General features: G+C 42.6%; 1 protein-coding gene across 2 annotated transcripts in view; it reads left to right on the forward strand.

Annotated features, from left to right (window-relative positions):
- atxn7l1 (ataxin 7-like 1) overlaps positions 1–7,055 on the forward strand; it is a 33,683-nt gene extending 26,628 nt beyond the window's left edge. For both annotated transcript variants that reach the window (XM_073480616.1, XM_073480615.1), the window contains one exon: positions 1,725–7,055. In XM_073480616.1, the coding sequence (XP_073336717.1) occupies positions 1,725–1,742 (18 nt within the window). In that variant the 3' untranslated portion in view covers positions 1,743–7,055. The remainder of the gene's footprint in view (positions 1–1,724) is intronic.
- The last annotated feature ends 16,134 nt before the right edge of the window (positions 7,056–23,189 follow it).

A 23,189-nucleotide genomic window follows, 5' to 3' on the forward strand; every position in this document is an offset into this window, starting at 1 on the left:
TTGTCCAGTACTTTGGTTTATGAGCAAATACCTGCAAAAATAAACACATTCCCATCAGCCTGAGTTGTACTTTATGTTCAGTGCTAATTCTGCAAATGTTATGCTGACACACTAAATAAAGATGCTGAACAGGGTAAACATTGTACTTGCCTAGCATCAGCCAGTGAAGAAAGAAGTCCTCATCATGCACTTGAGTATTAGTTGCAGTACCACAGTGTAGAAATACTCTTTTACAAGTAAAAGTATTTAAAATTCTACTGAAGGTATCAAAAATAAAAGTAGTCTTTATGCAGAAATGACGCATTTCAGAGTAACATTGATAGATATAGATGCGGTCTAATAAAGGGCTAATTTAAATTACTTTATATTACCAAATATACTTATACTTACTGAGCTATAATAATGTATCATCAGTTATTTGCTGATAATATCTTGTATTGATAATCTCAATCCGCAAAGTAGAAAATTAATGAATGTATCGGAATGAAAAGTACTAAATTTGTCTCAAGTACAAGTACCTCAATTTTGAACTTCAGTAAAGTAGTTGAGTAAATGCACATAGTTACCTGCCACCACTGGCATCAGCATGTTCATACTTTCATTGTGAGCATGTTATATGCTGACAGTCACACGCTGCTCAAATCACAGCTCTGCCTAGCTGCTAGCACGGCTGTAGACTCTTATCCTTGTTAAACTGTCAGCAGTCTGGGTTATAACAGATGTAATGCTAAAATTCTGGCATTCTGTGTCAATTCTCTTATAAAACCAAACCATCATTAAAGAAATATTTCACTGCTGGAAAGATGGAGCCTGCTTAAATTTGGGCTGTCTGTGCTGTAGAAAGACAAATATTTTGGAAATTGGTGCTTCATGGTCGTTTTGCTCAAAAGGTAGAAAACCTCCAACAATCAGAATGCACTGGGTGGTCTTGTTTTTTGCAAGTTGTCCGTCATGAACCAGGAAACAGTAAGGCAGCCAGCTGGTAACAAACAATATGGCATTACATCTAAACAGCACACTAAAATATGTTTCTGAAAATATTTAGACGAGAGAGAAAAACAATGAACAAGATCGTGGTTCATATTTGATTAGCATACCTTGTTTTACATGAGAGTTTGGTGACAGACCGCTTACTTGATCCTCCCTTTTCTCTCAATTTGACCATACTCTTTGTGTCCATGGATGCAGTATACAAAACTACAGAAGTACAAACTGTATCTGATAAGACAGTCCTGAAATCCATCTCCCCAGATGATGCGCTTTGTTTCATCTGGTGGATTTTTGCTGGCAAAATGGAAAGAAGTTTACCATTATTCATTTGCATGTACTACCAATATTGTAGTGATGCTGGTTGGAAGTCAGCATTTTGACAAATTGGCCATTTCATTTTCAGTCTCTTTCCTTTCGTAAAAGAATCAAGCCTGAATGAATGAGGACTAATGTGATATTTTTTCAGATTATTTCGAATGTAACATATGTAGCCTAATCTTAAACTCACTTAGGTGACAAGCTCACATTTCACATTTGTTGTTGCTGTAAAGCTGCTGCACTGTACAGAGTTGCCTTGTATTCACGATTTTAGTGGGAAAAGGCAGTTTAAAGGCGCTTTAAATTTGTTGCTCACTGCAAAGTTTTATGTAACTTTTCAAAAAATGTGAGAAGTTGCTTTACACACAGTCAAAACCCAGCAGAAAATCAGCCTCCCTTTCTTCTTCTCCCTGTAGGCCAAGTTGCATCACTGACAGAAACCAGCTCCATGGACTGAATGTTGGGCAGCTGTTCAGGCCACCACCGTTTGTGACCTTCGACCCCACCACTCTTCCACTGACGGCACCAATCAGACTGCTTCATCTGGGCGATGTCACCCCTATTTACCCAGTGACAGTTCGGTTCACCCGCTGTGACATCGGGGCTCTCTCTGGAGCCCACACAGTTAGCTGGCACTCACTTCCACTCTTCCACCACCCTAATTATGGAGCGTTTTGATGGAAAGCTGCTGTGCTATCACTGTGGTCGCGGTCTTTACAGAACAAGACAGTGGAATCCAAAAAACTTATCCTCTGAAAAGGGAATTTGCCTCACAATGTTTCCAAGGCATTGTTGATAATACCACCACTGTACATTTTTTGTAAACAATCAGAGTTTGTGTTCTGGTTGCTGTGTCCGCTCAGCTGATGAGGAAAAGAGGTCTGTGATTGTTTATGGGAGTTAAACGGTTGAAGGACCTACTGACGCGACTACTGTAGGATTAAGCCTTCAGCTATACCAGCTCTAATGACCCCCTCGTTACAGCTTTCCTCTCTTTCTCTGGTTTTACATTTTCCTCTTCCTCAGCGACGGGAGAGAGAGCAGCAGCTGTAGTAGCTGGGTTTTATCCAGCTTCTTCTCCCCTTTCAGTATATTTCTTTCTGTCTCTCCACATTTCTTTAAACATCACACATCTTTGTCAACATCTCTACAATTCTCTTTTTTCCTTCCTCTCCCCCATCTCCCTATCCAATCCCAGCATGCCCGTGTTCAAAGTGCACTTACTGCCCTTGCTTCACCTCGCTTCCCTCTTCACCGACTCCAGAGCGGTCTCCTGCAGTGCCACGCGAGGACCTGTTCGCACAAGGGAAGCAAAGAAAAACATCTGTGTTAACAACGACGCCGCGTCAATGCATTGTATTTTTGCTATAGGAAGAGATGTTGAAGATTGTTTTTTTTTCATGTTGCGAGAAACACAAACTCCTGCCTGTGTGTCAGGATCCAAAAAGGAATTATTACTACGGTGTTGGATCTTTTTTTTTTGTACAATAATTTATCATTCTGAAATGATCTTCTAACTGACCATCAAGGTTTGAGCTACAGAGACTTTTTGAGCAAAAATTCATTTCTACGGCATTTAGAAGAAATGTTGAAAGTATTATGCTGAGTTTGTATTGTTTAAAATGTGTACATATGTTATTATTTTTGTATTTATTAATAGTTCCCCCCCTTTTACTTATTATGAGCTAAAGAGAGGGAGTGTTTCTGCCCTCCCAGCGCAGTTTGTGTGTAATAATATTGATGAGATTGGCCTGGTTTCTCAAAATCTTCAAGAGTTTGTTCATTAGCAAGTTTTAAATGAATTCTAATTAATACTCAAACACAACCAAACACGAACTGTGAGTGAGGCTGCTGTGTATGTCATTTCCATTTCAACAACAGCCTGTGGTCAATTCTGAAACTTTTTTTTTACTGAGTTCTAATAACCAATTCTAGTTAATTATAGCTTGTTATCTTGCCTTCACTCAAGATACACTCACATAGCTTCTAACTGCATCTCACATGCTGTGTCCCAATTGGATAAAAGTTAATAATAACCTGTTTACACCTGGAATAATTGTGCATTTTGGATGATCCAATCAGAAGTGGACAGCTATGAGTATGTTGTAGTGTTTCCGTTTGAGTCTCGAGTGACCACGTGACTTGATCTCACAACAATCATCCTTAAAACATTGTTGCGATGTCGAGGTTTGATTTTGTTGCCCAGTCTTAGCATTTATGACGTGCTTTTAAGGAGATATCAAAATATCAAGATATATATCGTGTATCACGATGTAGCATAAAAATGTTGCAGTATTATTATATTATTAGTAGTTTTAGAGGAGAAATTCAAACTCAGAATTTTAATATTTACAATATTAATGAGGTAATAATACAAACTTACAAATATTTTTTTTATGTCCATCACTGAATAAACAAGCTGTGCTCAGAGGAAAATAAGGCCCCCAGAACACTGTTTGAAGCTAGAATTATGGCAGGGTCCGCCAAATATTAACAAAGTAAAACAGAATGAAATGAAAGTTTGATTAGACATTAAAAAAAGTCAGTCAATGAAGATCTTTATCTTCTGATTAAAATTTCTTTAGGTAAACTTCACTTATAGTCACATAAACTGCTACAACGAAAGCTGACAATGTTTTTTTTACCAGGAAACAAACAACTTAATGTATTGCATTTAATGTTGAATATACAAGAAGGCAATAATTATTTAGAATGTACTGTAGCCATTTTGCAAAGTTTTGTAGGTTTCTCCTCACTCAACAACTAAACAACAACTAAAAATTGTGATTTAAGGGAGTCTGGAGATATTGCAGTGAATTATGGTGAAACACACTGTGTGTTCACAAACATTTGCTGCTTATCTTGGCAGGTAAGAGGGACCCAAACACGCAATTTGCATTGCAGTGAACAAAATGGAAATCATTGTGTCAGTTGAGTAGGCGTTCTTTCACTGCGTCCCAGGACACGCGCATACACACTGCTAAAAGAATGTGGTTACATGCGGCCCAGACAACCTCTGAATGTGGTCTTAGTGATCGAATCTCAATCTGTTTTGGGGTGCATTCACACCTGTACTCAGAGCTGTCCATGCCTGTTAATGTCAGATGCAAACAGGGCCTGATTATAGTAAAGTATGTACCATTTACTATCCGTTAGCATATACTGTTTTCTGATGTATTTTTACAAGAAATTGACATGTTTAGCAGTTGTATACTGCCTTCATCAACAGATAGTTTACATCACATGACCCCAAGTACTTGAGTTAGCCTTATTTATTCAAGACTTTGTCCTCTTTTGATGTTGTCAGATTTAAGAGGTGATGGTCCAAAATCTCAGTTAACAGTGATGTTTTTATACCAGTACTTCTAATAGCCGTGTGATTTGGCTTCCACAAATGAACAAACTAGGTTGATTTTTGTGAAACCAGGCCCTGGTTAGTATTTTTCACATAAGGGCCCCCACATTCCTGTTTACCTGTGGTTCCACCCTTTTTCATACTTCTTCCAATGTTCGAAACTATAGCTATATTTTTTAACTGTTTTTATCTTCCAGGACCGATTGGTTTAGTCTCTGTGCGATAATGCTTGGCTGCTGTGTGTGGAAAATTACAGCCAGGTCAAAATGCTTTCACTTAACTTCCCAGCTGCACCCATCAGACTTGGTACCATTTCATCTCCGGTGGTTCAGTAGTTCACTGCGCTGAAAATGCAGCATAGTCGTCCTGAGAGCCTTAGATGTCTTTTAAACATCTACAAGATGTAGCATCAGGTGTACAAAATAATCGCTAATTGAAGAGACGTAGGTTTAATTTAAAGGTGCAATATGTAAGACTAGGCCACTGGTCAAATTCAAAACAAATAATGGGCTAACTGCTGCTAATTTTAGCTTTCCTTAGCTAGTTAGCTCAGTTAGCTGTGCAGCTAGCAGTTCAGAGTGGGAACTCAGGGCCATGGTGTTGGTGTTTACACTGTTAGCACAGGAGTTTTGGACCAGGACGGGCTCGGTTAGCATGCTAACTTCAGTAAATATTTCTCCAACACAAAGCAGACATCATCATGTCGAAATGTTCTATTTTTTTAGATTCTGTTGATCATTTTAGTTTTGAGTTTTTGGTTTGTTCTTTTTTTACTTCAAACAAATAGCAGGTAGCATATCACCAGAGTACCCGTTAACTGTAGCTGCTGTTAGCTTGTTAGCTCGGTTAGCTGTGCAGCTAGCTGTCCTGTCAGTCAGGGCCATACTCGAGAGGCCTGATCTATACTATTGGACAGCTCAATACATTGACACCTTTTGAAATAATGTCAAAACTGTTATTTCTTCACATTCTGTTGATAATTTCAGTTAATTTTTGAACGTATTAAATTAAAATTCCTACATATTGCACCTTTTTAAAGGGAAGATTCATGACTAAAGCTGCAATTTTGTGCCTATTTTCTATCGCAGCTCACTACAACAACTTCTAAAATGATACATTTAACACGGTTAAATTTAACTGAGGATGTCACATTGTGAAGTTACAAGAAAAATGAAATGTGAGGGGATTTCCTTGCTTAAAGCTGGTATCGTGGATGCCATAATGTGTCAAAAAAGGTAAAAGCCTTAAAATTGTCTGAAGAGAACCCTGTCTATTTTATTTGGTGTTGCTGATAAAGGTAAAGTACCTGAAAGCATTTTGATTTGCTTGATGGCAGCATGGAGCTGTGAGCAACGCTCCCTCCTGGTACTTGTCAACTGCTTTTGTGGAAATAACGTCAAGGATTTGTTTTTTGTTTTTTTTATTCTTTTATCTCAAAAGCATCTAAGCACTAATGATGAATGAAATTGTACATAATCAGTCGTATTTGTGTTATGCTTCTCCCAAGTGCTTCCTATGATGACACTTTATTCATCAGCGTGTGACATCGTCTAACAGCACTTAGATCAGTTCAGTGATGCTCGCTCGGTGGTCTTTATTTTACCGTAGATACACATCGTTTATCAGTAAACTGGGTAACATGCCTACAAAAGCATTGTAAACAAATCTGTTGTTTTTTTTGTTTTTATTTCAATTTTCTCAGTTCAACACAACATCCCAAGAGATGTTCTAGTGTGTAGATGTTTTATGTTGGTTTAGTGGCTGAAAAACATGGTTTAAAAAAGACTTTTTCGCTCTTTTCACATGTTTTTGAGATCAAAGATGGCGGTCTTAGCGCGAAGATGTTTTTGGGAAATGCCACCCTGACTTACTGTTTGTAGTAATAGAAATGGGGAATTTTAAGTCTGTTGCAGCTAAAACTAAGACAAAAGCTCATGGATGTTGATGTTCAGAGCAGTTGTATATTGTATTATTTGCTGTTGAATTTAATGGAGGTATTAACAGTTTTTTTTTTTTTTTTTTAAACCCTCCCCTTTCCTTTTTTTGCACTTTGTCATAATGCCCAGATCTTTAATCTACTTCTATTTATATAAATATTTGAGATATAAAAAAATCTATATCTATATATTTGTAAATGTGTTTCTGGCAACTACAGTTAAAGAAGATGAAGAGTTTATTTGTGGTGAGTTGGCACGTCGACCAGCGCACTGTTGTTGTTTGTTGTATCTGATCCAAACTGTGGTGAATGTCTGAAAAAAGCCTTGTAAGAGTTGGGGTTTATTCCATCTCACTGCTGTTGGATCAGAAAATGGATTTCCCATCAAATCAACTGAACACTTGCTGTAAAAAGAAATGGTCTTATATCCAAGCTTTTATTAAATGATTGAAAGTGGATGTTGTGTTATTTGTAAATCAAAGATGCAGCTTTTAAGTTGGAAGGAAACTGATGATGAATGTTTGTTTTGTAAATTGTAAATTTTCAAATATTCTGTCAGATGTCTTCACATGATATTGTGGTGCTGGAGAAGAGCAAAAAACGTATTCTGTCACTGTCAGTGTTTCACAAAGGGGCTTAAATTATATATTTTGTGCTTACGGTTTACCAGATGCATCTGTAATTGCCTTTTTTGTTTTGAAAAAACTGTCTGCTTCCAAGTCAAATTTTGAGAATGATTGTTTTTTCAGACTTTTGTTTTCAGGTTGTTTTCCCCCCCTAGCATCCTGGGCACAGCGATGGTGAAGGCTTCCAGCATTGGTAGTGCCTGACTCCGCCTTAATTGTGGCTAATCCAAAAATGGACAAAGAGGTGAAGTGTGTGGTGGTTGCTGACAGCTAGCAGCCAACTGTCACTCAAAGGCCCTTAGTTACGCATAATTACGCCTTAGTAATCCTAATAACTCTGGTCATCATCAGGTCAAAATTTCAACACTTTGGTTTACGTCCATATACATTAAAGGAAACGTTCACCCAAAAATACAAAAAATCAGTCATTATCTACTCACTCCATGTCAGTGGAAAGTCAGGTGTTCACCATCTTGGTTGTAGTGTGTTGGGAAGTTTAAATTTGCCATTGAGAGCTAAATGTGAAGTACTTAACTGAGGCTTAAATGAAAATTCTGTCTTTATCTACTGAGCCCCGTGCCGATGTAAAGTGTTGTAGTCCTCAAAACATTTCTGGAGCTTCACAGCAAAACAGCGTGGCAGCATTCTCCTGAAACAACAACTGAAGTAGATGGGGACTTGTTATAAAATGTAAAAAAAACAAACAACTAAAAAATAAATAAAACCACACGATGGCTCCATACACATCATCTGATGAAATCCAAGTCTCTGGAAACCCCAAGATTCCAAATTGATTCTTAAAAATGTTATTTACGTCCTTTTTAAAGCCAAAATCTTCACTGTAGCTGCTAAGCTAAAAGTGTAAATTGTGGGAGCACAAGTTCAACAGTGTGTCCAGTGTGTAAATTACATCTTTGAGAAATCAATTTGGGGTCTTGGGGCTACTGGAGACTTGGATTATGCCAGACCTGCTGTATTTTAGTTGTTTTTAACATTTTTAGAACAAGTCTCCATCTACTTCAGTTGTTTTAGGACAAGGCTGCAATGCTGTTTTGCTGTGAAGTTCCAGAAATGTTTCGTGGACTACAAAACTTCACCCGACTTTCCATCGGCATGGAGGGTCAGTAGATAACGACTGAATTATAATTTTTGCGTGAAGTTGCCCTTTAAAAATGAATGCCATTCCTTTAAGCCTCAATTGTACTTAACGTTAAGCTCTAAATGACAAATGTAAACTTGCGAACACGCTAAAACCAAGATGATGAACATGTTAAACATACCTGCAAAACATTCTGACATAAGCATTTACCTCAGAGCGCCTTTGTGACTCACATACACTCTCAAAGTTGCAGCTGAAGCTTTCCATGTCTGCCAATAAATGTCAGTTTGTGTTGGACATACATACAGTATTGAATTAAAACATCACATGGTGTTAGACAGAAAGAGGCTCTCAGATTGTGACTCTGAAGCTTCTTCTCCACAGCAGGATGACTTGCTGCAGGTTAAGGTCCAGCTCTTAACGGCTGATAACACAAAGGCACCATTTGTTCGCTTGACATTATAGCTCGGCAGGCAGCAAATCACCGATGTTGGCGAGGAAATTAAATGGAAAAAACTAATTTTGTGGGGCTCATAATTAAGTGCTTAACAAGTGATCTTTGGGGAGTCTGTATTGGTGCTTGTAGTTGGATCTGAGCTAATTCTGTATTCCTTTATCAGCACCACTTGTTAGTTAGAAATACGGCCTTTTAATCACATAACATGGGCTCAGACTCCTGCCTTGGCTCACATTCAGCATCATAGGCTTAAGACTATACGATGTTGTATCCCAGACCAGACCTCATTGGGGATGTAGCCAACCCTGACCTTTGACCTCCATGGAAGATGGTGAGAGAATCGACAACTCACGATGCAACTGATCTGATGTGCCGTGAGATGGATCAAATGGGACCCCGTGATAAAACTTTAACTCAGATTGTTCTGTGGTGCCATTTTAATGCTCTTCTGTCTTTAGAGCACTGGTTTTATGTTGTTATTGTTTACAGAGGAAAGTGGGCTGTTGAGACATCTCTGCTCCGGCTGGTCATTCAACAAAAGACCCACTTGAGCCTGAGAAAGGACACTGTCTGCAGTTATCAGACATTTTTGCTCTGATGTGTGTTTTTCACTTATCCTTACCTGTGAAGCTTTATGAAAAAGAAGTCAAGAAAATGTAAATAACAAATTTTCCTCTCATAATGATAAAGTTAGCAACACATTCCTTCTCTCTTCGCTTTCATTTTCAGACCAAAGCAATGTGGTAAACGCAAAAAAAGGCTCTTCCTCTGTGAATGCAGTTTTGCTGCATGTTTTCGAGATCAAAAAACTAAAAATGGTAATTTGTGTCTTGTGGTAGATCATTCATAACTAACTGACTAAAAGGAAATATTAATTACGCCGAACATCACAGTTAAAACCCAGGACGGTTTGGATCATTTTTCTGGTTAAGAGAATGTTGATATGATAAGAAGCGTTATTAAAGTACAAGTTGAAGCCATAACCCAACCCATGGGTAATGATGGTAAAGCTTCACAGCATAGCAGCGTTTCAGCATTCTACTAATGAACTGAAGTAGATGGGGACTTATTTTAAAATATTAAAAAAACAACCAACAAAAACTACAAAATGGCCCAAAGAGGTCCCAAATTGAATTGAACAGATGTTATTTTTGAGGCTGAAATCTTGAAGGCTGAAGTTGGTTCAAGAGCTTGATCGCACGTTGAGGGCGTAAATATATCTTTTCAGATCTTGGATCTCTGGGATTACGCTGGATGAGCTGCATGGAGCCATTTCATGTTATTTTTTCCCAAGTTGTTTTGTTACATCTTAAAACAAGTCCCCATCTACTTCAGTTGTTTAGGAGAATGTTGCAACATCGTCAAGCTCCAGACACATTTTGTGTACCGCGAGATTTCATGAAACTTTCCATCGACTTGAAGGTGAGAAGTTAATGACTGAGTGTATGAATTTTAACTTTCGGGTGAACTTATCCTTTAACTGCCTCAATTTTCCCTTTAATGCTAATTAGATTGACTCAGAAATGGACCATTTCCTTCAGTCTGTGTCATCATTCCTGGACGGATGGAGGTGAGTTATTGCACATTAAACCATAATAATGCAAAATAAGACTAATGTATTCTAGTAATGTCATTTTATATCAAGAGTTTCAAAACCCATAATTCTAAACACCAAACATCACATCACACCAAAATTATCTTTTGATAAATAACATTTTGCCAACCATGATGACTGTGAATTTTCTTCTATTCAGCCCCTGCAAACACGTCTTGCCACTGTCGAGGAGAACAGCTAATTTGTCCTCAAGTCTGAGTCAGATGTGACTGTAGGCCCCCAGAGAGCGGTGACTAGAGAGTGAAAAAAAACAGGATGAGATTGCAGCTGTCTACAAAAAGATGGGAAAATACTGTTCTCACTTTCCCCCATTTTAGTGCTATATTTACATTCCTAATAAACTTTAAAGCAAGCCTTTTTTAGCTTTGCTGAACAGCGCCCCCTGTCCCTTACAAAAAATTGGATGATGTTTAAACAGTGTAACAGTACCAGAAATATTGAGCAGTCAAAAAGTCAATGATTAATATTGATTAAACAACATATACCTTATACGGTCACTCGCTAACATTAGCAACTGTAAGCTAGTGGTCATACCAGACCAAGTTAAAGGCATACGATGCAGGATTTGTCGGTTGCTGTTGGTGAACACACATTTTAAAAAGTTGGCCCCTCCTCCCTGGCTCAACGCTTGAGACAAATAGAAAGAGAGTGGTGGTGGTTGAGTGAGCTTGAGAGTGAATGAAGCGATGGAGCAGTGTTGCAGAGAACAAAGCAATAAATCAGACTGTTTCACGGCGATTACGTTCTTAAGCACAAATAAATACACCTACAAGTCCCCACAACCGTGCAAGTTTTGTGTGAATGCAGCCAAAGTGCAGGCTTCACCCTGTCCACTGTTTGCCACTATGCCCAGCCTGTGTGTGTGCGTATGTGTGTAGCTCCGCCCTCGGTCAAACAGATACGCAGAGTTGAACCTCTTCGTATATCTACAACAGACCGAGAGCAGAGGAAAGCAGAGGGGAGAGGCAGAGACGGGCAACGTAACCTGGTCATTACGTTTATATAGAATCTCGACCTCGTGCTGTTATTGGCTGGGGGCTACACAACTGCTGTCCAAAGGCTGACGTCCTGAATCGCCCCAGAGGAAGATATCAAGAAGAAGAAAGACAGAAGGCAGGGTCTTTGCAGATATAGACACCGCTGCACACTTCCAGTAGGTCTTAAGTGATTGTTGAGAGGGATTACATACATCTTTACATTGTTTTTTTATTTCTTCTAGGACATTTTTGCACAGTAAAACTTTAAATGTGCACTATGCAATTTTGGAAAACTCAGAAATATTTATGTTTTATGAATTTCTTTGTGGATGAATAAGCTGTCCTCAGAGGGAAGCTGGCAAAGTGGCTACTTAGAAGGGTCCGGCAATCACAAACAGAGTAAATCAGTATGTAACTGTGTTGTTCTTTAAAGCTCAGTTTGTTCAGTTAGTTTATTCAGTAATGAAAACAAATCCATGAAGATTTATGTTGTCTAATTTAAGTTATTCTCCAAAACTACATAGTGCTCCTTCAAGGCTGTAACAGCATATGTTATGTGTGTATGTGGTCGTGTTTTATTGCTTATGAATTCAACTTTTCATTTCTGAGTGTTAGATTGTGGAGTTTCTTCTTTCAAAATGATACACTTTAAAACCTTTGATCAGATTTGAATTGAACTGTTGTAATGGACTTTTATTTTAATCCTTTGTCGGCTTTTGACAGCAGCATCTTGGGGCCGTAACATAACATAATGATACTGAGTAATCTGGATCTTTGCTGAGAACCACTCGTTCCATGTTCCAGGTTTTACTCAGTAACCCTTGGCCCAAAAAAACTGATGTAACGATCACAGTCTCTCCTCAACCCAAGTGTTGATGTTTTTCTCTGGTTTGTGAGAGTTAAGGCAAGAGATTGTGTGAAAAATGTCAATAGCAGGCTGCAAGCTTTAAGTCATTTGACTGATATTGAACAAACTGCCCATAATGTCACGCAGTTCGAGTGAGCTTACACACCCCTTTCATGGTAACTCTCCAATATGAGGAAAGGAGAAGGTATGTGACAAAGGTCAGAAAGAAACCGGATCTCTTTTTGCATTTTGCAGGGAAGAAAAGTTCAATTACGAACGCAAAATACACTGTGGCCCAAACTAACAAATCACTGCGCGCTCACTAGTGCTATGATCCCCACAGATTGCTCCAGCGTTTGCGTCTGAGGCTGGAGTTTATGAAAGTTTTTCCACAAAAGGAGCCGCTGCATTATTTTTTCATGATCACTGTTCTGCACCGCTATGTCTCTCACATGCCTAAAACTGTTTCCAAACATCATTTTTCTTTTAAGAGGGAAGATTCGGCCTAAAACAAACTGTGTGTATTGTACTTTTTTACCATCATGTTGGAAGGTTTGGGACATTTTTCAAGGGGAATTCAACAGTTTTGGAGCAGAAATTCAAACTCAGAATTTTTTATATTTACAATATCAATGAGTTAATAATACGAACTCAGAAATATTTATTTTCTCCTTAACTGAATAAACAAGCTGTTCTCAGAGGTCCGCAGAACACTGTTTGAAGCTAGAAAGGTGGCAGGGTCCGCCACATATAAACAAAGTCAAACAGTATTGACTCGGTTTGTTTATTCAGTTTATTTAGTCATTAAAACGAAGATAGTTTGTTTATTTAGGCATAAAAAAATCAGTCAATGAAGATCTTTCTCCTCTTCGCATCTTTAAAGAAGCTGTGTGTGTGTGTAAAAATCCATTTAAGGCAAACACATTAAACAGCACTGAAGCACTGGCTGTAGTTACATGTGCAGCTTGCTCGACATCCATCTATTACTGCTCTCCAGACAAATCGCTACATCCAATTAGATTTATTTGAGCATGACATCCAGCAGGCATATTTTTCTACCCGCCGCTTTCCTCTGTGCGTTTTCCTTTTTGCACATTAATGGACTGAAATGACAGGCAGAGAAACACATTCCCTACAACATTGACACCTTGTGGTCAGTTACCTCTTAACACGACCTCAAATCTCATCAGCCACAAATCAGATCAGAAGCACTCGGGGAGAAACGCAGGCGTAGGGGGAAGAAAATGATGCCAACCTCAAAGTGAGGAACTGCTCTTATTTAGTCTTCATTTATTCCCCGATACTCCTGCTGGGAGGAACAATTACAGCACAGGTCGTCTGCTGAATTCATAATCACAGCAGCTAACGTGTAACTTCCAAGGAAATAATAAATGAAAATAGAGAAATAGTGGGAAATTTGTGCACAAATCTGATAACGCTGGGTGTTATACCCTAATCTCCAGGATCTTCACCAGTCCCCCCCCTCCCCAAACAAAGCCCACTTGTCGCCCATACTATAATTATAAACAGGCTATTGAAATTAACAGCATAAATTGATTATTTTTCATGCACAAAAAAAAGTGTCCAAACATCTCACTAGGTGGTGTGATGAATGCAGCCTGCCTGTCGTTGAGAAGATAAAAGCTCCCGGCTCTATTCGGCGACGTCCATGAATGCCGAGGAGGTTCTCCCCCCATTGCAAACAGCATTCTTATGATAATGGAATAATGCTGGTGCTTTAGTTAATTGTGTACAGGCGATAGTGGTGGGCACCTTTTGTTGAGCGCTCTCGTGGGCCCAAAGGAAAGAGCTGGCAGGGATTATAACTCTTATAGAAGTTTTTAAAATCCCCCCCAATGACCACAACTTCTACCCACTTTGCATTCAATGAGTTGAGTGTTTTTCTTTCTGTTGATTTGAGAATTTCAGCAGCATTTTTCTGTTATTTTAAAGGTGCACTATGTAGGTTTGGCCAAGAAGTTTGAATCAGAAGAGAAAGATCTTCATTGACTGATTTCTTTCTCTCTTTTTTTGCCCTAAAAAACTCTTTGTTTTCATGTCTGAATAAACTGAATAGACAAAGTGACCTTCAAGGACAACACAATTTCATTCTGTTTAACTTTGTTTATATGTGGCGGACCCAGCCACGTTTCTAGCTTCAAACAGTGTTCTGGGGACCTTATCTTCCACTGAGAACAGCTTGTTTATTCACTTATGGAAAAAATAAATATTTCTGAGTTTGTATTTTTACCTCTTTAATATTGTAAATAGTTTGGATCTCTTCCCCAAAACTACACAGTGCCCCTTTAAACGTATGTGATATCTATTAAATGCTGCCTATCGTGTTGGCTACATTATGTTTTTTTATGGAAAGCTCAAGATGTTTTGCAAAAGGAGTAACTCATAATGTCGACCTGTTTTGGATAAAATATGACAGCAGCTTGGATTAAGCTTAACTATATATATACCCAAATTGATCTCTAACGGTCGGCTTTCAGTTGCTGTTTAACATGGATACTTAAAGTGTTTACATTTTGCATCTTTAAGTCACTTGGCTGCTACAGTTTTTCCTTTGGAAGGCCAAAACTGACACTTAATGGTGGATCACGGGCCAAAAGCGAACACTGATTGTTTTGTATTGTGTTTTATTGTTAAGATGCAAAATGGTACTGTACAAGAGCCCTGAGAGGCAAGTGAAAGAGATCTGGTGATCCATTTTCTGAGTCTGATCTAAAATGTTTTCTCTCCTGTGTTTATGACTGAAGAACAGGTGACAAAATATATTACCAGGAAAATCTTTGTATGTTCCCTCATTTCTTTTTGTTCCACTTCCATCTTACGAGGATCCTTGATACGAAGTTTCCTTGATTACCTGTCTTCATGCACAAATTGTCCCTCTGCCAGCCATGTTCCGATTATGGAAAACATATTAATAAAGAGGGATCCCACATATTTAAAGAGCATTTTACCTCACAAAAGTAAAACAGCATCAACATTAAAAAACATTATTATTTTTCTTTCAGCCAAAAACATCTGGCAGGCCGAATCAAACCCTGTGGCGGGCCAACTTTTGCCCATGAGCCCAACTTTGGGCAGCCTGGCTATAAAAGTATGAAAAAGTAGTAACTTTTAATATACACTTTAAAAAGTACCATAAGATACAGAGAAGCCATTCATAAGATATCTCTGTGGTTTCCTTTTGGTCCTTTGGTTTAAGGACACTAAGACTGTTAAATTTCTGCTCATAACTTTATTATTCCCAAGCAGTACATTACACAATGATTAATGCTTGAACTGGGACTATTCTACTCTACTATACAATATGTTATCAGCCCAGGACAATTATCAGGCCGATATTCAGCATTTCCTGATTATCACTTTCGGTTATTTTTTATGTCAGATTGCAGATAAAATAAACTAATTTAAAAATGTGCCTAGATCTGTGTATGTATGTATGTATATATATATATTTTTTTTGTGTGTGTGTTTGTGTGTGTGTGTATATGTATGTATATATATGTGTTTGCCTAACTTTATGTCCTTTTTGTTCAAGGATTGGCTCTTGTTACATGTATTGATTGATATGTGGACTGTTTCTGTTATGATGGGGTTTTTTTTTGGTTTTCGTTCAGTGGCGTAGATTTGTTGGTCCAGGTGTGTCTGATGGGATTTTGAGGGATGTCTGTCTGCAGTGTGGCCTGATTGGATAAGACAGCCTCCCCCATTGTCTTGTAAGATCACCTGATGAAGGTCTAAGTACCGAAACGTTGTTGTCATTAAACCTGATTGCAAGTGAAGTGGACAGCGTGCGGGAGTCTTTTTCCTGATCGCTGGTTGTTAAAAATTTTGACACAAAGATTTTCGTTTTTACTGCAAATGAATATCGGCCCCAAAATTTGTTTTTCAATCCCCTTGATTTCTAATAATCGGTATCGGCCCTGATCAAGCCACACCGGTCGACCCGTATTACGGAGCTACACCTACACTCTTTACTACCATCACACCACCATGTTATCGCTTCCATAAAACACATCACTGCACTGATGTAGGCCTACTAATGCACTATGAAGGTTTTATAAGCTTAATTATTTGACCACAGCCTATTGCCAATCAGTTAATCCACATTTATCCCTGTCAGACTTGCAAAACTTTTGGATCAAGTTGCTGCAAAGCCCTCATTCTCCATGACTAATGAATCCACATTGAATTTAACCCTTTTTCATAACCTCTCTGACAAATACATATAGCACAAACCCTAAATGGTCATCATAAAACTACTCCTTCATCCTCCTCATCATCACTTACACATACACTCACCTACACCATCATACATGTAGTATGTATGTGCCTGCTACCTCTAATGAGCTTTACATTAAACACAGAAAGCATAGGTTAATCCACTTCTAATTGGCTTTTTGACATTTGACACAGAAAAAGCAGGTTAGTTAATACATTAGCTAGCTAACTTAAGCTTAACATCTGGAGCCTGTTTACTTTAAATAGTGAATAATATTCAGCCATGTTATTGTGAAGTCACAGGTGTTGGTCATTATTTAAATGGCGTTTATATTTCAGCTGATAGGAACAAACTGGATGCTGTTCAACACTCTGGAAACAAGGTAAGGACTTGTCGTAGCTCACATTAGCAATATAATATAAATATAATTATTGTTATTATAACTTAAAACAAAAATGTGCTCAGCTTCAGTGTAAACGTGAAGCTAAACTAGCCGCTTTTTACTCGTAGCTTTCGCTAGGTTTGAGTTAAGCTAGCTAGCTTTTTGCGAGAAAAGGGCAGAAAACAAGTTGAATTCATGGCACACCTGTCGTTTTATTAAGCCGGGACAGGTTAACACAGTGGGGCATGTTCAAAGTTTGGTTTTCTCGGTTGTTTTAAAACAAGTTAAACGTGAGGAAAGTTGTCCTGAGGGGGGAAAGTATGTGCGGCTAAACACGAAATAATATAGTGTAGCGACCCTGCAGTAATGTTACTGTCATAATGTGTTCTGTGTTTTAAAGTTCTGTGATTTCTGACTGTGAGTGAACGTGTTTGGTATAGACAGGTATGTGGTTGGATGAGTAAGGAAGGGGGCGGGGTGAGTGTAGGAAGGAGTGTGTGTTTTGGATGGGGAGTGAGAGAGTTCATGTAAGAGGAGAGCTGTAAGACAAACTCAGCGCTGTTGTTATTTTGGCGTAGTTACGGCCGACAGTAACTGTTGCGTTTCTAATAAATAAGAAAAGTGAGACCAACTCCTCGTCATTCTTCTGACGTCCTGTCGGACGCTACATTGGTGTCAGAAGTAAAAACCGCCGGAGTTTGTCTTGCTACCGTCCACCGCGGCTAGCCCTGACTCGGCCAACTCTGCGGTCAGCTTGCAGTATGGCTGCGCGGCGGGAAGAGACCGACGCTCGTCCGAGAGTCAAGGAAGAGGTGATGGATGGTGCTTATGGTGTGTGGTCGGGACGTGAGGCGGAGTTTGACCGTGTTTCTTCGGAGCACGTTGCTCGCCTGAAACAGACGGCCAGGAGGCTAGCTGCCGATGCTGGCTTCGGCTCGAGCACCGGGAAGAGCGCCGGCGGGAGAAAGCGCGCCGAGGACAACACAGGGCCGGATGTAAACAAAGATGGCGGCGCCCGCTGTAACCACATCCAAGTGAAGACGCCGAAATACTCCGGTAAGGCGGACTGGGAGGCCTTTCATGCCCAATTTGAACTCTTAGCAAGGGCTGCAGGCTGGTCAGAGGACAGTAAAGCACTCCAGCTGGCCCTGTGCCTTACAGATGAAGCTTTGACATGCTTGCTGCTGCTTAGCCCAGCTGAAAGGGACGACTATGGGGCTTTAGTTGGTGCGCTGCGGCGGCGTTTTGGACAATGCAACCAACCCGGCGTCCTACGCTCAGAGCTATCAAACAAGCAGAGACAAGCCGGGGAGCCGCTCCGTGGGTTGGCTAATGACATTGAGACTATGGTGAGGAGAGCATATGCCCACATGCCCACCGACGTTCAAAGCGAGCTGGCCAGGGACCAGTTCATCCGAGCCATAACTCCTAGGGAACTGCGCATACAGACACAACTAGCGCACCCCCGTACTCTGCAGGAGGCACTGGAGCTGGCCTTGGAGAGGGAGGTCGTAGGTGAAGCTTCACAGAGCGACCACGTCGGGGGCAGCCCTGTTGTGAGAACTGCGGTGCAGGAGGGTCCGGGCCAAGAGAAGCCGGCATGGGCAGACGAGTTAACTGAACTCATCCGTGCTGTGTCACTGCAATCACAGCGCAGCACCAACCGTCCTCGCCGAGGCCCTCCTGTGTGTTGGACCTGTGGCCAGCCTGGCCATATCAGCGTGCGGTGTCCCAAGCAGGCTGGTGTTCAGGGAAACGCCCCGGGGTCTGTGTAAAGGGGACGACGCAGACCCTTGCCCCTGTGTCCCACCATGCCTCGCCTTCTCTGGATGGAGCCCAGCTGTACAGACGGGGGAGCGGGGCTCCACTCCCCCCAGAAGCAGATGACACCGCTGAGTCAGCGAGGGTGGTGGGCTGGACCCACGTGGGAGGTTTTTGCCATGTCCCCATCACCCTGGCAGGCGCTCCATGCACAGCCCTTGTCGACACTGGCTCCACAGCAACACTGATGAGACCTGACGTGGTCCCAGCAGGGATACAGTTGGAACCTACTGTGGTAAAGCTGCGCACAGTGACTGGTGAGTTAGCCCCTATGCTTGGAAGAGGGGTGGTGGCTGTACAAGTTGGGGGGCTGTCAGTGAACTTTAGGGTGTGGGTTGCAGCAGTGCAGGACCCCTGCATATTAGGACTGGACTTCCTGCGGGCCGCCTGCTGTGTATTAGATCTGGGGAAGAACACACTGGCCTTTCCACGGGGACCCACAGTTGAAATGGTGCACCCCACACAGGCCCAAAGACCAAACCCACCTACCTCGCGAGCAGCAGAAGCACGTCATGGGCCAGACCCCCCACTCCAAGCTTCCCCCCCTACACCCTTTCCCCCCACACACCATACCCCAGTTGATGTGCAGCCCCCTGCCCTTGACCAGCAACCCACGGCTGGTGGGGTCGACAGACTGACAGCAGTACGAGAGATATGGAAACGCAGCTGTGATCATTTGGAACCGGGACAGCAGGAGGAGCTGTGGCGGTTGTTGCTGGACTTTAAGGACATTTTTGCCCTAACAGAAGAGGAAGTGGGCCTGACACACCTTGTGCAGCACGAAATTGACACCGGAGATGCACGGCCCATCAAGACACGCCCCCGCCGCCTTCCCCTGGCGCACCAGGCAGCTGCTGACAGCGCTATTGATGAGATGCAGAAGGCTGGCATCATTGAGCCATCTGACAGCCCATGGGCCTCGGGGGTTGTGATGGTCAATAAGAAAAAGAGTTCAAAGATGAGGTTCTGTGTCGACTACAGGCCACTAAACAGTGTGACCAAGAAAGACTCGTACCCACTGCCCCGCATCGACGAGTCTCTGGACTTGGTGTCCGGCTCATCCTGGTTCTCCTCATTAGACCTGCGCAGTGGGTATTGGCAGGTGCCCCTCAGCCCCTCAGCCAGACCAAAGACTGCTTTCTGCACCGGCAGAGGATTGTGGCAGTTTCGAGTCCTCAGTTTCGGCCTATGCAACGCCCCAGCCACGTTTGAACGGCTGATGGAGAAGGTGCTGGGTGACATCCCCCGACAGGAATGTCTGGTCTACTTAGACGACATACTGGTCCATGGGGGCTCCTTCCATGCAGCTTTGGGGGCCCTGCGGCACGTTCTACAGAGGATATCGGCGGCTGGTCTGAAACTCCACCCAGATAAGTGCTGCTTCATGAGAAAAGAGCTGGAGTTTCTGGGACACAGGGTTGGGGGAGAAGGCATTAGCACGTTGGAGGAGAAAGTGCAGGCAGTGAGGGACTGGCCGGTCCCCACCAACCTGCGAGAGCTGAAGAGCTTCATTGGACTGGCATCCTACTACAGGCGGTTTGTGCGTGGCTTCTCATGCATAGCTGCGCCCCTCTTCCGCCTGCAGCAGAAAGACAGTGATTTTTCGTGGACACCTGAGTGCGAGCAGGCCTTCAGCTTGGTGAAGAAAGCCTTGACAGAGTCTCCCATCCTCATCCCTCCGGACCCCAACCTGCCGTTCGTCCTGGACACGGACGCCAGCGATGTTGGGATGGGAGCGGTGTTGAGCCAGGTGGGGGCGGAGGGGGAGAAAGTGGTGGCGTACTTCAGTAAAACTTTCAACAAAGCTGAACGGCGCTATTGTGTGACACGCAGAGAACTTCTGGCTATTGTGAGAGCTATAAGCCACTTCAAGTACTATTTGTGCGGTCTGCCCTTCACTGTCCGAACTGACCACTCTGCCCTCCAGTGGTTAATGTCCTTCAAAGAGCCCGAAGGGCAGATTGCACGCTGGCTGGAAGAACTGGCGCCGTACGTCTTCAAAGTGGAGTACAGGGCTGGAACTCGCCATGCCAATGCTGACGCCATGTCCCGGCGCCCCTGTACTCTCTACGGCTGCCGATACTGTGAAAAGAGGGAGGTCCGTGAGAAAGAGCTGCGTGTAGAGGAGCAAGGCCACATGCATGAGGGAGAAGGGCCTGTCTGCAGAGAGATGCAGGTTGTCGACTCACCTGAATGGAGACTGCAGCAGGAGCAAGATGCTGATCTGCACCCAGTGCTGCAGTGGGTGGAGTCAGGACAAAAGCCACAGTGGAATGAGGTCGCTGGGTGCTCGCCTGCCACTAAAGGACTGTTCGCAAAGTTCGGGGCTCTCCGGGTAAAAGATGGAGTGCTCGAGAGAGCCTGGAAAGAGCCAGCTACAGGAGAAGAGAGGTGGCAGGTAGTGGTACCCAGAGCACTGAGAGAGACGGTGCTAAAAGCCTCTCATGGAACCACGGGGGCAGGACACTTTGGAGTCTCAAAAACCCTGCGTCGCATCCGGCAAGGTTTTTACTGGGGTCAGCTTAGGAGAGATGTTGAGGACTTTTGTCGCCGCTGTGACCTCTGCACAGCACACAAAGGTCCCCTGGATCAGTCCCGCGCTCAGCTTCAGCAGCTGGCAGTGGGGGCCCCGATGGAGAGGGTAGCAGTGGACATAATGGGCCCGTTTCCCCGCACAGACAGGGGCAACCGTTATGTTCTAGCCGCCATGGACTATTTTACAAAATGGCCAGAGGCGTATGCCATACCAGATCAGGAGGCAGGGACTGTTGCAGATGCTCTGGTTGAGGGCATGTTTGCCAGGTTTGGGGCTGCTGAGGTCATTCACAGCGACCAAGGAAGAAACTTTGAGTCAGGCGTGTTTTCTGCTATGTGTGAGCGCCTAGGCATGCAGAAGACGCGAACTACTCCTTTACATCCGCAGAGTGACGGACTCGTCGAACGATTTAACAGAACCCTGGCAAAACAACTCGCCATCCTCACTGCAGAACATCAACGTGACTGGGACATGCACCTGCCTCTCGTCTTATTGGCCTACAGGTCAGCGGTGCAGGAGTCCACCTCATGCACACCTGCCCTGCTCATGTTGGGACGAGAGCTGCGGACGCCGGCAGAAATGGCTTTTGGCAGACCCCCAGACTCACCGGCAGTGCCACCAGGACCAGAATACGCCAGAAGGCTCCAGGACCGAATGGAGTCAGCTCATGTCTTCGCTCGTGACCAGTTGCAGAAAGCGGGCATGAGACAGAAAAGAAACTATGACATGAGGGCTAAAGGGAGAGACTTTAAGGCTGGAGACCTTGTATGGGTGTACAGTCCAAGGAGAAAGAAGGGCCGGTGCCCAAAACTGGACAGTCACTGGGTGGGGCCTTGTGAGGTATTGGAGAAGCTGGGTGAGGTGGTATACAGGCTGCCGCTGCCCCCTAGGGGGAGACTAGTGGTCCTCCACAGGGACAGATTGGCCCCATACAGGGGTGATGCACGTCCACCTCAGCGCCCAGGACCCTCAACACCTTCTCAGAGAAACAAGACAGCCACACCCCCACGTTTACTGACTGTTTCCCCTGTCAACTCCCCACATTCCCCCATGCCCCTAAACTCACCCCCTGCTCATCAGCAGGTTGTTCCAGGACTGCAGGTGCAGCCGCTTTTGTTCACTCCAAAGCGGCCTCAGAGACAGAGACGGCCCCCAGGCCACCTCAGGGACTTTTTATGTGATCCCTCGGGGCGAGGGTCTTTGTAAGGGGGGGGCAGTGTAGCGACCCTGCAGTAATGTTACTGTCATAATGTGTTCTGTGTTTTAAAGTTCTGTGATTTCTGACTGTGAGTGAACGTGTTTGGTATAGACAGGTATGTGGTTGGATGAGTAAGGAAGGGGGCGGGGTGAGTGTAGGAAGGAGTGTGTGTTTTGGATGGGGAGTGAGAGAGTTCATGTAAGAGGAGAGCTGTAAGACAAACTCAGCGCTGTTGTTATTTTGGCGTAGTTACGGCCGACAGTAACTGTTGCGTTTCTAATAAATAAGAAAAGTGAGACCAACTCCTCGTCATTCTTCTGACGTCCTGTCGGACGCTACAATATCATAAATTACTAGCTTAAGGCTAGCTTACACTAACGGTTCTTCTGCTGCTGCTAAATTGAACTAGCTAACCTTATGACCAGCCATTATGTTAAACATTTTTTAAAGTTGTTAAACTAACTTCCATGCCAAACAATTAAAGAGACATCCAAGTGTAAAACCTTATTAACATAAACCCCCAAACAAATAGTCAATAATAATAATTAGCCTAATGGTATTTGTGTCGATAATTGATTAACTGAGTTGTAAACCACTTTCAAACTGCATTAGCCCCTATGCGATTTGGAAATTAGAGTAAACCCCACCAAAATGAGCATCATGAAGAGATGAGTTTATAATCAGCAGCTGCCCAAGTTTGGTTAAGTTGTCCATGGAGGGACTTCAGTGGGTCTCCATCCAAATAAAGGACAGTTCATTAACATTCATTCCCATATACTCAGTCACACAGTGCAG

This window comes from Pagrus major, chromosome 14 (assembly GCF_040436345.1).
Source record: "Pagrus major chromosome 14, Pma_NU_1.0".
Classification (NCBI taxonomy): domain Eukaryota; kingdom Metazoa; phylum Chordata; class Actinopteri; order Spariformes; family Sparidae; genus Pagrus; species Pagrus major.